The 15,235-nt window shown below is 49.4% G+C and overlaps 1 protein-coding gene across 1 annotated transcript; it reads left to right on the forward strand.

Moving 5' to 3' along the window:
* The first annotated feature begins 136 nt into the window (after positions 1–136).
* On the forward strand, positions 137–12,199 carry Ubfd1 (ubiquitin family domain containing 1). Its single transcript, XM_048331861.1, has 7 exons — positions 137–268; positions 513–842; positions 1,926–2,134; positions 5,111–5,176; positions 5,285–5,390; positions 8,904–8,986; positions 11,510–12,199. Exons 1-7 carry the CDS (start codon positions 244–246, stop codon positions 11,618–11,620), a joined length of 930 nt encoding a protein of 309 aa, XP_048187818.1. The 5' UTR covers positions 137–243; the 3' UTR covers positions 11,621–12,199.
* The last annotated feature ends 3,036 nt before the right edge of the window (positions 12,200–15,235 follow it).

The following is a 15,235-nucleotide window of genomic DNA, read 5'->3' on the forward strand; positions in this document are numbered from 1 at the left end:
GGGGGCCGAGGCCGGTGGGCGGGGCAAATAGACTTCCTCGGACCCGCCCCCCTCCGCACGGGGTAAAGCTAGAGCGTGGCAAGGCCCGGCCGGGGCAAGCGAAGGGGGCGGATCTCCATAGAAACATCCACCTGTTTCCGGCCAGCCTGGGCGAGATTAGGGGCTGCTGCGGGGGCCAATCTCAGCCTGCTCGCTTCTTCCCAGCGGCCTCTGCGGGAGCGGTGGGTGTTGTACACAATCATCATGGCGGCGGCCGGGGCCCCGGATGGTGAGTGCGGAGGGGGAGGCGGGCGCCCGGCTGGCACGGAGGCTGCGGGAGCTGCCGAGGTTTGCGGGGGGAGGCCAGCGGGGAGGGGAGGACGCGGCCCGGCCTCAGGGAGGCGGAGCGCGGCGCGGGAGCCGGAGCGGCGGCGGCGGCGGTGCGGCGGCGGCGGCGGCGGTGGCGGCGCCGGGGCAGAGTCGCGTCCCAGGCCCGGCCCGCGGCGAGCGCCCACCCCGTAACCCCGTTGCAGGCGTGGAGGAGCCCAGCATGGACGCGGAGGCCGAGGCCGTGGCCGCCGAGGCGTCCGCGCGGCCCCTCAGCTGCGTGGAGGCCGAGGCCGCGGCGGGGGCGGCGGCCGAGGACTCGTGCGAGGCGCGAGGCCGTCTGCAGCCCGCCCCGGCCCAGCCCCCCGGGGACCCCGCGGCGCAGGCCTCGGTCAGCAACGGCGAGGACGCGGGCGGCGGCGCGGGCCGGGAGCTGGTGGACCTCAAGATCATCTGGAACAAGACCAAGCACGACGTGAGGGTTCCCCTGGACAGCACTGGCTCCGAGCTGAAGCAAAAGATCCATTCGATCACAGGTAACCCCGGGCGCTGACAGCCGGCCTCCCGCCCTCCCTCCTCCACTCGACCCCCAAGCAGCCTCGCTCCCGGTGTGGCACTAGGCTTCCATGCGCGCTCCTTCCCCACTGCGGAAGGGCACTTATCAATCAGGTGTATGGGGTGGGGGGAACAACACCCAAAATGATAGAGATAAGCAGACCCGAGATTGAAGCCCAGGTATCTCATCTCTTTTTGTACCTGGGGCTGTTCAGACGTGGCTACCCAAAATCACCTGAAACAGTTGTTCAGTTTTGTTTTTGTTTTGTTTTTGTTGTTGTTGTTTTTCAGCAGCAGCTCTAGGCCCTTCTGGAGATTCTGGTTTTCCTGGGCCTGGGATCTAACTCATATTTCTCCATTTTATTTATACTATTTGCTGTTGAAATTAATTTCTCTCTGTGTGTGTGCACGTGCCGGTACTGAAGCTTGAACTTAGCTAGGCACTATCTCTTTAAGTTTTTCAATACTCAAGTCTGATGCCATACTACTGGAGCCACATCTCCATTTCCATCTTTTTGCTGGCTAGTTGTAGATGAGTTTCATCATAGACTTTTCTGCCTGGGCTGGCTTTTAACTGTGATCCACACATCTCAGCCTCCTGAGTAGCTAGGATTATAGGCATGAGCCACCAGTACCTAATGGAAATGATTTTTTTTTTATTATAAACTTTTCTCCATCTAACCCATAGCTCTGGAAGAATAGTAATCTGATTGGCTTCTCTGTCCCTGACACCTATGAATTGTCAATAGTTAGGTGGTTGAGGAACAACTTGGAAAGAGTGATGAGGAAAAACCCATCAGTTTGCTAGACAGAAAGAGTGATGAGAAAACCCATCAGAATTCTAGACACTAATACTTTATATCTGACCCACCTCATAATCCTTAAAGCAAGGCAGGAAAGCCTACTCTCATCGCTATATAAAGTTTTAAACTGGGGAATTGCTCACGTTCACAAAGGCAATAGATGCTAGAACCAGCATTCATGTCCTATTCCTTTACCCATGGGTAGTGATCTATGCACCTGGTCCAAACATTCTCTTTCACTGTGCTCTACCTTTTCCCAAGGTCTTCCGCCTGCCATGCAGAAAGTCATGTATAAGGGACTTGTCCCTGAAGATAAGACGTTGAGAGAAATAAAAGTGACCAGTGGAGCCAAGATCATGGTGGTTGGCTCCACCATAAATGATGTTTTAGCAGTGAACACACCCAAAGATGCTGCTCAGCAGGATGCAAAGGCCGAAGAGAACAAGAAGGAGCCTCTCTGCAGGCAGAAAGTGAGTCCACCCTGTGCTTGTTGCTCCTGAGCAACTTGAGGCTTTGTCCTCTCTAGCCTTGGCTGCTTACATTCTCCCTAGAATAAGCTCCTCTTTGGACAGGGTCCATGATGGAAATTTATGGCAGCAGTTGGGTGCGGCAGAGTGGAGGTGACAACTACCTGAGATTTGCAACTTTGTCTCATCTGGCGGGTCAGTGTGTCTCAAGTCTACCTACTTTAGGATAAGGCCTTTGGAAAGGGGAGCTTCAGACTAGAGAATAAAGAGAGTCAGACCGGGTTTCTCTGTCCCGTTGTGTGCCAGAGGAAAAATGCCCGAGTTCAAATTCAGCCCCGTGTTGTCCAAGTGTTCACATTTGTGGGTATTTATACATATATTTTTTTGCTTCCCCCAAGTCAGCAAGCTCAGTCATGGTGGGCATGAAAATCACATTTCAGAGGTTTCTCTAAAAGTGACCATTTCAAGAAGCCAAAGGAGCCATAAGAAGATAAGAACACTGGTTTCATTTTGTCTTTGTGCTCTGATCCCTGAAGTGGAGGCTTGGTTGGTTCTAGCTCCGTGTGGTGCTCACTGTAGCCATTATATTCTTTGTGTAATTTGATAAAACGATAATGATTTTACTGTAGAAGAAGCAGGTTGGAAGAGCCCTTCCTTGCAACCGTATCCCCCAGTGAGCCTCACTTGTTGCTGAATCACATCCAGGAAGGAAAACAGGTGTTTGCTTTTAATTGTTGTTTTTGTTTTTCTTGGGCTGTTTTTCTTAGGCTTTGCACGTGCTAAGCCTGTCACTGAGCTACAGCCCCAGCATAAATAGTTGAACCTGTATCTTCAGCCGAGATTTAGTTTTAGTGATCATAGGCTCTAAGACATATGATAAGCATCAGGACAGAAGTCCCATAATCCATTATATATGCTCCCAAGTCCCAAAAGGGATATGAAAACTACAAATACTTTCACAGTCTGGCAGCAAAACCTGAACAGAAATAGTCCTGTTTTTCTATAGAACTATTAAATGTGTCTGGGGACAAATTGCTCTCCCAGACACCATAGAGAATATTACATAGTGTCTTAAAACCATATTGTTTTTACAAAATCTCTGAAGTGTTATAAAGTCTAAACATCTTTCCCTGATGCTTTTCTTTGGTAGGTTTTGGGGTTTTTTTTTTGTCTTTGTTTTTGGTGGCATCATTGGGGCTTGAACTCAGGACCTTGGCATTATGCTTGGCTTTTTTTTGCTCAAAGCTGCCACTCTTAACACTTGCACCACATCCTCACTTCTTTTTTGTTTTGTTTTGTTTTAATTTGGGCTTTGGTGCTGGGGCTTGAACTCAGGCCTCATACCTGCTAAGCATGTGGTCTACAGAGTACTCAGCTCCTGTCTACCATGTTTAGATAAGAGTGGGATAGATGAGGCTCTTAGGCTGAAAACCTACACTGCATTAACATCTGAAAGGTGTTTATTTGGACAGACTTCATCCCCAAAGATGGAGACATAGTTTCTGGTCATCTCCTGAGTTCATTTCTGTTTTCCTGTCTTCTTTCCACACTTGAGGTAGATGTCCAATGTTCTCACTCAAGGCCACGCCCTTGAGCAGAACTTGCCTCATAAATACAGGTTTGAGTTACTAATGGTAGCCTAACAGGCTTGGAACTAGTCTCCATGATGCAGGGGAGAGCCTTCAAAAGGTTCTAAGCAAGGCTGACTCAAATGATGCTTGCATTAGTTTTAGTGCTTCTGTGTTTCAGTGATGCCTCTAGATGAGGCACTGCCTGGTCTGATTGGGAGGATCCAGTCCCTTCCCTTCCGTCAGCAAGTTAGGGGTGTGGAGGTTGATGTCTTTGCTAGCACTCTGACAGTGGTTGAATGTTCATTCCTGCCCGAGGGTAGACCAGACTGGTGGAGGTGTGAGCTGGCTCATGGCCTCCTGGTGCTTAAGTTTGACTAAATTCCTTAGCTTGTAGTTCCAGCTTTACCAAGCAATTGCCACTGCAGTAAAGCCATAAATGGAGAGACAAGTGCTGGACATTTAGGGGGCTGTGGACTTGGAACTCTTAGTGAAGCTGCCTCTGAGCCCTCAGGGCTAGGATGGGGGAAGGGTTGGAGGCTGCTTTGTAGGCAGGAAAAACATAAGTCAGCAATTGAGTTTGGAAATGTGGCTCCTCAGGTTTTCTACATAACTGGGCTTGAGGATGGAGCTCTTTTGTGTGTGTGTGTGTTTGTCAGTCATGGATGGGCTTGAACTCAGTGCGTACTTGAGCTCTTTTGTTCAAGGCTAGTGCTCTACCACTCTGCCACTTTAAGCTACAGCTCCATTTTCAGTTTTCTGGTGGTTCATTGGAGATAAAAGTCTCATAGATTTGCCTTTCTAGGCTGGTTTTGATACTCATATCTCAGCATCCTGAGTAGCTAGGATGACAGGCATGAGCCACCAGCACCTGGCTTGGAACTCCATTTTTAAAGAAATCCCTTAGCCCTATCAGCTGGTGGACAGCACTTTGTAGTTTGCTTTGGAGTTGAAGATGACAGAGGGTGTTGTCATTCTTGCCCTGCCAGGACAGTGGCATCTTTGTGGCCATCTTTAGCTCAGTGCTTCATCCTTTCAGTGATGAAGGTTTGGTGAGAAGGGAGTAGAGGGATTGAATCAACAGTGTAAACATCCTGGTTACTCTAGTAAGGACAACTGGTGAGCAGTACAATAACCTGAAGTTAGGAGTGGCTTCCAGTCTCCCCAAAGAGATGGATTGCAGTTGCTTAGTGCTCCTCCAGAGTTATTACCTAGCCCAGGTAGAGACCACTTCATTGGCTTGCAGGACAGCGGTGCTTTGTAACATTGAGAAAAGGGACCCAGAGTCAGTAGAAATCAAAATGTTTCAAGTCCAGATGTTAAGGTTTTCTTCTGCCATGTGACAGAGAGCCACACAATTCCAGTGTGGGCAGCAGTCTCATTTAACCTTGTCTTCTGACTTCCATTCTAGCAACACAGAAAAGTGTTGGATAAAGGAAAACCTGAGGATGTGATGCCTTCTGTGAAGGGTGCTCAGGTAAGCCAGATGTTGTGTGAACATCTGCGATGCAGACAGTTACCTCTTGAGATTCCTGTGATCAGATCCTATCCCTGCCTCTCTTACCATGCTCTTGTCTCCCTCTAGGAGCGCTTGCCAACAGTGCCCTTATCCGGCATGTACAATAAGTCTGGAGGAAAAGTGAGACTCACCTTTAAGCTAGAACAAGACCAGCTGTGGATCGGCACTAAAGGTATGTGTCACTCCTGACCTCCTGGACTGCTCAGCTGCCAGCACCCAGCACTCATGCCTCAGTGCTGTCTGCCTCTCTGGAAGCTGCGTGCCCTCTCGCTCTCTCTTTCTCTCTGCTTCTGGCTTTTGCTTTGACTTTCAACACTTGTTTTTCTTTTTTGGGTTTTTTTTTGCCAGTCCTGGGGCTTGAACTCTGGGCCTGGGCCCTGTCCCTGATCTTCTTTGTGCTCAAGGCTAGCACTCTACTACTTGAGCCACAGCTCCACTTCCAGCTTTTTCTGAGTGGTTTATTGGAGATAAGTGTCTCACAGACTTTACTGCCCAGGCTGGCTTTGAACCACAGTCCTCAGATTTTAGTCTTTTGAGTAGCCAGGATCATAGGTGTGAGCCACCAATACCCAGCTAACACTTGCCTCTTATTTGGCCTTTCTCCCTCTGATCTCAGAGACAGTCTATCAGAAACTGGCTCTTCTTTTTTCAATACAAAGCCAGAGGTCATGAGCACTTGGTCTGGTCAGGCCTGCTCTTTAGCAATTCATAAGGATTGGGAGGTCCACTATATGTGATGGTGGGGTATATGCCTTGAAAAGAAGAAACAAAAGGTCTGGCTGTTGGCGGCCTGCATTCTTACATGGCACTGAGGACTGGAGCTAAAGAGTAGTTCCCAGTGGATGATACTCAGCTTCCTTCCTTTATTGGGGGAGGTGGGTGGGGGATGTAGAGGTCAGTTGTAGGGCTAGCCCTCTGCTACTTAGAGCCACTGCTCCACTTCTGGTTTTCTGGTGGTTCACTGGAGTCTCAAAGCCTTTTTTTTTCCCTGAATAATTATTTATTGTCAAAGTGATGTACAGAGGGGTTACAGTTTCATACCTAAGGCAGTGGGTACATTTCTAGTACAATTTGTTACCTCCTCTCTGATTTCTCCCCCTCCCCCCTCCCCCTCAAAGCCTTTTTTTGGTCCAAGCTGGCTTTGATTCTCAGATCTCAGCCTTCTAAATAGCTAGGATTATAGGCATGAGCTTCATTTCTTACCACCCAACATAGTCATGCTGACCCTGTCTGGTTGCCTTCTGGCCCCCCTGCTCTCTGTACACAGGGTCTGGGTCAGTGGGAGTTTTCTGGGCAGAGTCTCAGACCCTCCTCCCTTTCTAGGGCAACCCTGTGCTGGTTCTTGAAATGGGCAAGCCAAAATGCCAGAGGTGCTTGAACTTTTTTTTTCCCCCCTAGTCCTGGGGCTTGAATTCAGGGCCTGGGGCACTGTCCCTGAGCTTCTGTGCTCAAGGCTAACACTCTACCATTTGAACTCTTTTTGGCAATTCATTGTAAATGAGAGTTTCACAGACTCTCCAGTCTGTCCTAGAAGTGCCGTCCTCCAGTCTCAGCTTCCTGAGTAGCTAGGGTTACAGGTGTGACTCACTGGTGCCTGGCTTGACAGCCTTATTGAGGGATTCCTAGTGCCTTCTATGGTTGAGTAAGGCCAAGCTCTTCATTCCCCCCGCAGCCCTTTGCCAGTGTCCACCTGGTCATGTGCTCCTCCTGTAGGCCCGGGAGTCTGTCCCCCAGTTTCAGAAGGAGCACTGCCTGTTCTTTGAGCTGGCTGCCAGCCACTGGCCTTGTCTTCCACTGGCAGGAAGCATCTGGCTGCCCTGGGGTCTGCAGGGTGCTTTGCTGCGCAAGAACTCTCAAGGCCACCCCCTCCCCTGTGCAGCTGGTGTAGGAAGCCTCGGGCCCCACAGAGGCCAGCAGGCTGATGCCCTGTCTAGAAGGGAGTTAGTCCATCCTTCATCTCACCCATTGCCATCACTCCATTTAGGAACATGGGCCCACTGTAGTCCAATCTTTGGAGTACCAAGAGAAGATTAAAATTCCTATTTTTGGGGCTAGGGATATGGCCTAGTGGCAAGAGCGCTTGCCTCGTATACTTGAAGCCCTGGGTTCGATACCAGCACCACATATACAGAAAATGGCCAGAAGTGGCGCTGTGACTCAAGTGGCAGAGTGCTAGCCTTGAGCAAAAAGAAGCCAGGGACAGTGCTCAGGCCCTGAGTCCAAGGCATAGGACTGGCAAAAAAAAAAAAACAAAAAAACAAAAAACTTCCTATTTTCCTGTGAGGTCTCCAGAAATTTCAGGGTGATACGTGATTTTTTTAAAACTTGTATTTTTAAAGATGATGTACAGGGTGGTGTACAGAAGAAGCGTTACAGTTACATAGTCGGGTAATGAGTACATTTCTTTCTGAACAGAGCCACCCTCCCTAATTTTTTCCCTTCCTATCTCCCGTCCATCCCAAGTTGTATAGTTCATGAGATGTGCTTTTAGCACTCAGTCTTTTTTTTTTTTTGCCAGTCCTGGGCCTTGGACTCAGGCCCTGAGCACTGTCCCTGGCTTCTTTTTGCTCAAGGCTAGCACTCTGCCACTTGAGCCACAGTGCTACTTCTGGCCATTTTCTACATATGTGGTGCTGGGGAATCGAACCCAGGGCTTCATGTATACGAGGCAAGCACTCTTGCCACTAGGCCATATTCCCAGCCCTGTACTGTCTTGTTCTGTGAGGACCCCTTTCTCCTTGTTCCCCACTTTCAGAGGCTGCTAGACCAAGGCCCAGGCTTGTTCATTCCTAGTTTGTCTGGCAACTCTGTTTTCACACCCTACCTGCTTTTCTAGACTTCTTTTTCTACAAGGGGTATAGTGAGTCTTCCACCCTGATTGAACTGTTTGCTGAGCCTGCATGCCTGTACCCTAGTATCTGCAGGTGCCCCTCTCCACATTCTACTGGTCCTGTGGTTGGCCTGCCCCCTGCAGCCTCCTTTCTCTCCCTCTCTTTCTCTTCAGACACCCCTCCCTGCCTGTCTTAGCTGCCATTCTTCAACTTGCTGCACAGTGGCATCCATCCCACATATGACTAAGGCCACAGGGACCTGCTGCTCTTTTATTCTCTCCCTGTCTGGTGCCCACACCTCAGCCATTGCTGGGTATGTGCTGTTTTGTGAGTGTTTATTAAGTTTCCAGGCTTTCTGAATCTTTCCAGGAGAGGCCTGTATGTTCTCTGAGATCTGTACCATTGTAGTGTCTATACCATTGCGATGTCCTCTTTTATTGGCTCCCCAGAGAGTCTTAGGGGGCACCAGTTAGAAACTTTAGACCCAACCCCTTCTGCTGGAACTATAGATGTCTGCAGTTCCGGCGGCCTGATGAGGAAGGGGCGCTGTGGCAGGAACTGGGACAGGTGGGCCATGAATTACTGCTGTCGAGCTGGGCGCTGGTGGCTCACATCTTTCATCCTAGCTCAACTCAGGAGACCAAGATCTGAGGATCCAGGTTCAAAGCCAGCCTAGGCAGGAAACTCCATGAGATTCTTATCTCCAGAAAACTGCAAGTTGACCTATGGCTCAAGTGGTAGAGCACTAGGCTTGAACAAAAGAAGCTCAGTGATAGCACCTAGGTCCAGGGTTCAAGCCTCACGACTGACAAAAAAATGTAAGTAAAAAGTAAGTGCTGTCATCTCTCACCTAGAGCGCACTGAGAAGTTGCCCATGGGCTCCATTAAGAACGTGGTGAGTGAACCCATCGAAGGGCATGAGGACTACCACATGATGGTGAGTGCACCTGCGCTACAGGCTCCTTGTTCCCCTGCCCTGCCTGACCCGTATCTTTTCCTGTCCTTTTCAGAAACATACCTCCCTCTTGAGTTGTAATACTTTGTTTTTAGACCATGACAGTAAATACCCACAGGAGAAATGGCTTGTGGGGATTTTGTTTCCTTTTTTTTCAGTCTGGTTTATAAAAAGAGCGCCGTCCCTCCAGCCTTGAGGTTGTGAGCGTCCCAAGCAGCCTCTCTCCTGCAGGAGCCCTGCTTTGGCTGGAGACCCTGTAGGGAAAGGGTCTGAGGTCGAGCCCTGCAGTACTCAGGGTAGCTGTGTGTTTCCAGAACAGCCTGTCTGGAGGTCCTCCACGGGAGTCAGCAAAGCAAAAGATGTGTGACGCCCCCCCCCCCTTCCCCAACAGCCACTTGGGGTAAAGCTCCCTTTTCACTCCTCCTCAGAGAGGCAATTTAATAAAGTCCCAAAGGCACTGTCCCAGATACTGGACAGTACACAGCATCTGCCATTTCCCCTCTGGGGAGGCAGGACCTCCAGGAGGAGCAGCAGCTATGGTCTGTCCTGGGGGGCAGAGGGAAGTATGGTGAGACCCATTCGCTGTAGTTAGGGCAAAGTCGGTCAAAGGGCTGGGCGTTGATGGTAGCTCACGCCTGTAATCCTAGCTACTCAGGAGGCTCAGATCTGAGGATCATGGTTCAAAGCCAGCCCTGGCTGGAAAGGCAGTGAGATTCGTATCTGCATGTAACTACCTAAAAACCAGAAGTTGAGCTGTGGCTCAAAGTGGTAGAGTATTAGCTTTGAGCACAACAGCTCAGGGACAGTGCCTGGGCCCTGAGTTCAAGCCTATGACCCATGGAGAGGAAAAAAAGTCAGCAGAGGGCTGGGAATATGGCCTAGTGGCAAGAGAGCTTGCCTTGTATACATGAAGCCCTGGGTTCGATTCCCCAGCACCACATATCTAGAAAATGGCCAGAAGTGGCTCAAGTGGCAGAGTGCTAGCCTTGAGCAAAAAGAAGCCAGGGACAGTGCTCAGGCCCTGAGTCCAAGCCCCAGGACTGGCCAAAAAAAAAAAAAAAAAGTCAGTAGAAGGGTTGCAGGAAAGGGGGAAGCTCCTGAGATTGCTTCAGGCAACCCCGGAACCCTCTTCTCTTAAGATTGCAGAGAGGCTTGCTTGGCCTGCTTGCTTGTTTCTCTGTGGAGCAGATGGATTTTCATGTTTAGCTAGGCCTTTTTCTCTGTTTTGATACATTGGTGGGAACAGTGTGGCCCTGTGGGGGTTGTACCTGCAGTTTGGGGGCAGCCTGATGGTAGGATACAGAGGAGTTGAGTGGAAGGATGTGGGTGTGGCTAATGGCCTAGTGTTTCCATGCCGTCTTTTTTCTCTCTGCAGTCACTCCTGGCCAGAACTGATTCCAACATCCCCCATCTTTCTAAATGCCCAGGATGACACTCAGGTGTCCCAATATGCATCCCCCCTCTCTGTAGCTGTTGTTCTCTAGCTAGACTCACCTGTCACACTGCATGCATTTAGGAAAGTGTGCTTGTGTTCTTGGGGTTTTAGAGATAGGTTTAAAAATTATAGAAAAAGGCCAGGTACTGGTGGCTCATGTCTGTAACCCTAGCTATTCAGGAGGCTGAGATCAGAGGATCATGGTTCACCAGGCCAGGCAAGAAAGTCCATGAGACTCTTACCTCCAGTTAAACACCAGAAAACTAGAAATGGAGCTGTGGCTCAAAATGGTAAAGTGTTAGCCTTGAGTAAAAATGCTCAGGGACAGTGCCCAGGCCTTGAGTTCAAGCCCCACGACTGACACAAAAAGTAAAGGACAGAATATCAGAACTCAAATTTATCTACTTAGAGAAATGATAATTGTAATTTGTTTTTAAGTCTTTTTTATTTTTTTAAAATAAAGCATTTATTGGCAGACAGTCCCCGTCCCCCTCATTGTCTTCCCTCTGTGGCTCCCGTTATGACCATCTGTCTGCTTGTCTGGGCCTATGTCTATGAGCAAGACATTGTTTTTTCACCTTTCCTACTTGGTATCATGCGATCTATCCATGCAACTATAGATTGGTAGGATTGGTCTGGTTTATGCCTTTGGAAAGCACCTCACAGTATCCCTGTGAACCAGCCAGGCACTCCCTCTTTGCCAGCGGTGTGGGCGCTTGCCACCCTTATGTCACTGTTTTTCCTGTGTGGATGCAGCTTTCTGGGCCCAGGTTCTCAGATCCCTGGGAGCTAGTGAGGAGTTTCCTCCTGGATCAGGCTGCTTTCACAAGCCTTCCAGAAGGTTCTGATGTGCACTGACGTTGACTGCTACTATATTAGGGTTGTACTGAACTTGTCATTCCCCCCCCCCCTTTTTTTTTTGAACGTTAGGAGAGCATTCCCCATGTACTTCATGGCCTCTGTCTTTCATCCTCTTTTAATTAACTCACTTCCCTCCCAGTGTAGGTTGTGCTGACTGCTTGGTGGTCCACCGCTGAGGTCTGGCTTGCTTTTCATTTTCTCCCTTCCAGGCATTTCAACTTGGCCCCACGGAAGCCTCTTACTACTGGGTGTACTGGGTTCCAACTCAATATGTGGATGCAATCAAGGACACTGTGCTGGGAAAATGGCAGTATTTTTGAAAGCACTTTCACCTCTGGCCCAGGAGACTGACCCAAAGTGAAGGACATTGCCAGGAGAGGCCTGCAGCACCCCTGGATTTCCGAGTTCTGGAACTTTGTTCACGAAACTCCTCTGTTCAACCTGAGGCGAAGTACTGACTGAAGCCAGAGGTGATGTACTTTCACCATAGCTTAATTTTAACTTAAAATCACCGGTTCCCTTTCTTGCAGTCAGCTTCAGACCGTTTTTAAAGTTAGTATGGTGGAAATCAATAAATCTCAATTCCGAACATGTGGTGTGGAACACTCTTAAGTCTGTGTGAGTGTAGATCTGCCATTGTTGCCGAGAAGGGAATGACCAAAAGCTTTTCTGCTTTCATTGTTGTTGGTTTTTCTTTTTTTTCTAAGTTTTTAAAGAAGTGATTTCAAATGAAATATTTTCATAAACCTTGGTTTTGAAAACATTTGGACTGCTTTGTGATGAGTTGGGGGTTTTTGGTTTTTATCTTTTTCCTTGGTATAAAATTGTATAAAGTGGAGGGAGGGAGAGAGTGTTAGTAAGCCATACTTTGCTGTCCATTGATTCTGACTGAATTTTTTTTTTTAATTTCTTCAATTGCCTAGATTTGAGATTTTGTTAACCCAAAGACATCAGTTCCTCTTTTGGTACCTCATCTACAGTTCCTTTCTGAGCTCCCCCCACCATGCTGCTACTGCCTGGAGTGGACTTGGGAAGCCTGGGTTAGGAGCTCTCACCTTATTGTGGTGGTAGTGAGTTGGGCTGTCCCACATCTTGCCCTCTGGCCTCCTCCTGGTGAATCCCAGCCTGGCACCAGTGGGCATGGGCCGGGCTGCTCCAGCTCAAGACAGTGCCCCACGGAAGGAAGTTCCTAGGGCCAAGTTAGGTTCTGAGACCTTCATGTGGAAGTGCCCCCAGAAACCTGCAAGCAGTCCAGTGATGATTTCAGTTAGACTTCTCCATTCCATCCTTCTGCTCATGCGTTAAGTTGAAGTGCCCTTTATCCCAGCCCCTAGGGCTGCCTTTCCCACTCAGTCATGTGACCCAGTGCATGGGCCCAGTGGTATTAGAACACCAGAAGTGGGATAATTCTAATTGCCCTCTCATGATCAGCTCATCCTCTTCTGGTTTCAGTCCCAACTTTCTTTGTACCTGTGCACTTGTGTCGTCTTCTGATAGCGTGACTGAAAGACGGGGTGTTTGTGGGTTTGTGGCGTGCTGTTTCTCTGCTGCTGTCTTTGCAATTCTCCTCTCACTGGTCGCAGCCTCCCACTTGAGCCGTCCCCTCATTCTGTGAACTGTATTTGCATGTATTCACCTAAGATGATTGTTCCTTAAGAGCCAGCTATGATGCTCTTCTAGTCTTTTCCCTTTCCTTCTAAGCTGTAGTTCAGGAATCCTGCCCACATAGACTCTTGCTTTTCGTGGTGTAGTCAATGCCAAGTTTTGTCTATGGCAAGAGAAACTTACTCTCTGCTGTTTGGGGGGATGTAAGTACATGTGTGAAGCGTAATGTCCAGAAAACAGCCTGGTCTTCATCCCTTGGCTTGGCCTCCTGCAGGAGCCCTGCCTCACTGCTCTGCCCGCATCCTCTGCAGGCCCTGTGCCAGCCCCGGGAGTGACCAGGCAGCAGCGTCTCCCTTTGCCCTTTCATGTGTCCTCAAGACTTGTCTGACGGTGCCACAAGCCCATTTTTTTTTGGTCTCATTGTGGGCATCTCTGTGCCCAGATTGGCTCTGAGACCTCTCCTGCCCTGCTGGTGTGCCCGTTTGTTGGACCCTCCCTCCATGTGTCTGCCTGCCTGCCTGCCTGCCTTCATCTCCTTGCTGCCCAAGGGCCTGACCGCTTCTCACTCAGGCTGGTGCCAATGTCAAGAGGACCAAAGCCTGTGTGAGCCTTTTTCTTTTCAGTAAAAATGGTGCTTTTATTCCTTACTTGGAGATTCTCTATATAAATATAAAAGATCCACGACAGCTTTTTTTCTTGTATGGAGCTGTTTTTCAGTGTTGCTTTGCAGAGCTCGTGGGTCCTGAGTTGACATTGGACTCCTTGTCAGCTCTGAAGGCCTGGGGAAAGCTCCTGGAGGGCACAGGCAGCCCCAGAAGCCTTAGTCACTCTTGTCACTGTTGCAGTATTCACGGATGGTCACTCCCTCCCATGGGCAGTCTGTTAACTCCTCTGGACTAGCCTGTCGCATCTGCGAGCAGACACACGTGCTTGGCCCTGAGCTGCATCAGTATTCGTGTTCTTTAGGGTTCTGTCCCTGGCAGTGAGCTTTCCACCCCGACAGCCAGCTGCCTTCCCTACCACTTGGAATTGGTACTGGTGCTCTCCCACACTCCTTCTCTCCCAGACATCACCCTTTCAGGGTCACCACTCCTGACCCTGCGAGCCAGAGCACTTAGATTCAGGAGTGACTGGAGCTCTGGGGTGAGGTACTGCAGTGAGCTTTCTGTAAACAGCATTTGCTCTTTTGAAGTGGCCAGCGTGGGGGCCCAGGGAGGCCCTTAGTAGCCACTTTCCCTTAGGGCTGAAAGGATGAGCTGCCACATTGTCACGTCACTGAAACGCCACAGTTCACCCAGAAGGGACTTGTTTTCTTCTTTAACCGTGTGCCTGGAGCACTCCTGGACTCCTTGCAAGAAGCCCACCCTTTCTCTACCAGGGCTGATAAGCAGGGGTGATTGAGTGTGCCCAGGGCCATGCTAGGGTAGGCTTGCTTTCCACCCTGTGCTGAGGGCCCACTCTTGCTCTTGCTCCTGTTGGCTTGGGAGAGGATGGTCCCTTGGTCTTGTCCCCTGTTAGGCTCAGCCCGTGTCCTCCTCCCCCTACTCCTTCTCGGGGCCTGGCTGTCTTGCTGGGGTGCCAGAGGTGAAGTGAGGAGCTCCTGGTACACGGACCTACCAGACTGGGTGGTTCTACTGCTTTCTCAATGTCTAGCAGCCTTCCTTTTTCTTTCTTAAAAGAGTTCTGCAGTTACTTGACAAAAATCTGTAAGTACCATGTTTCCTTGTGGTGTGTGCTCTGTTCTGGTTTGATTTTTAAATCAAATGCCTATTTGGGAAGAGATGGACATATTTAGTCTATTAGATTTGCGCTGCTGGATTTTTTTTAAGTGTGTAACCTTGACTAGCTGTCTTATTGTTTATCCTGTAAGATTAGTCTACCAATTAAAGTTTGATAATTAATTGTGTCTCCTTTCCAATTCTTCACGCGCCTACTCTATACTGAGGACTGACCAAGATTGAGCTGGGCTGAAAGCTGTCTTTTGCCAGCTGTGGTCTTATTTTCTTGGTTTTGAGTGTATCTATTCAAGTTAACAGTAAAGATACTTAGTTTGTTTTGGTGTGGTCACAGGATCCAACAAGCTAGTGAGCCACTCTCCTATTGGGGCAGCCCTCCTCAGTCAGCTTCACTTCCATGTGTTATGAGGGGCAGCTCACCACCTGGTGAGGTGTTCTGTGACTCCACTGACCATTCGGCTTTTGAGAACAGGTTTAAAACACATTGAGGCCTGGTGCTGGTGGCTTACTCCTATATTCCTAGCTACTTGGGAGGCTGAGACCTGGAGGATTGCAGTTGGAGACGAGTCCAGGCAGAAAAGTCTTTAGGGGGCT

The sequence above is a fragment of the Perognathus longimembris genome, chromosome 23 (genome assembly GCF_023159225.1).
Source record: "Perognathus longimembris pacificus isolate PPM17 chromosome 23, ASM2315922v1, whole genome shotgun sequence".
In the NCBI taxonomy this organism is placed as follows: domain Eukaryota; kingdom Metazoa; phylum Chordata; class Mammalia; order Rodentia; family Heteromyidae; genus Perognathus; species Perognathus longimembris.

Coding starts and splice junctions, on each gene's coding strand:
- Ubfd1 (XM_048331861.1), top strand. CDS start 244: ATGGCGGCGGCCGGGGCCCCGGATG. Junction 2,135..5,110: donor AGCCTCTCTGCAGGCAGAAA/GTGAGTCCACCC, acceptor CTTCCATTCTAG/CAACACAGAAAAGTGTTGGA. Junction 5,391..8,903: donor GCTGTGGATCGGCACTAAAG/GTATGTGTCACT, acceptor TCTCTCACCTAG/AGCGCACTGAGAAGTTGCCC.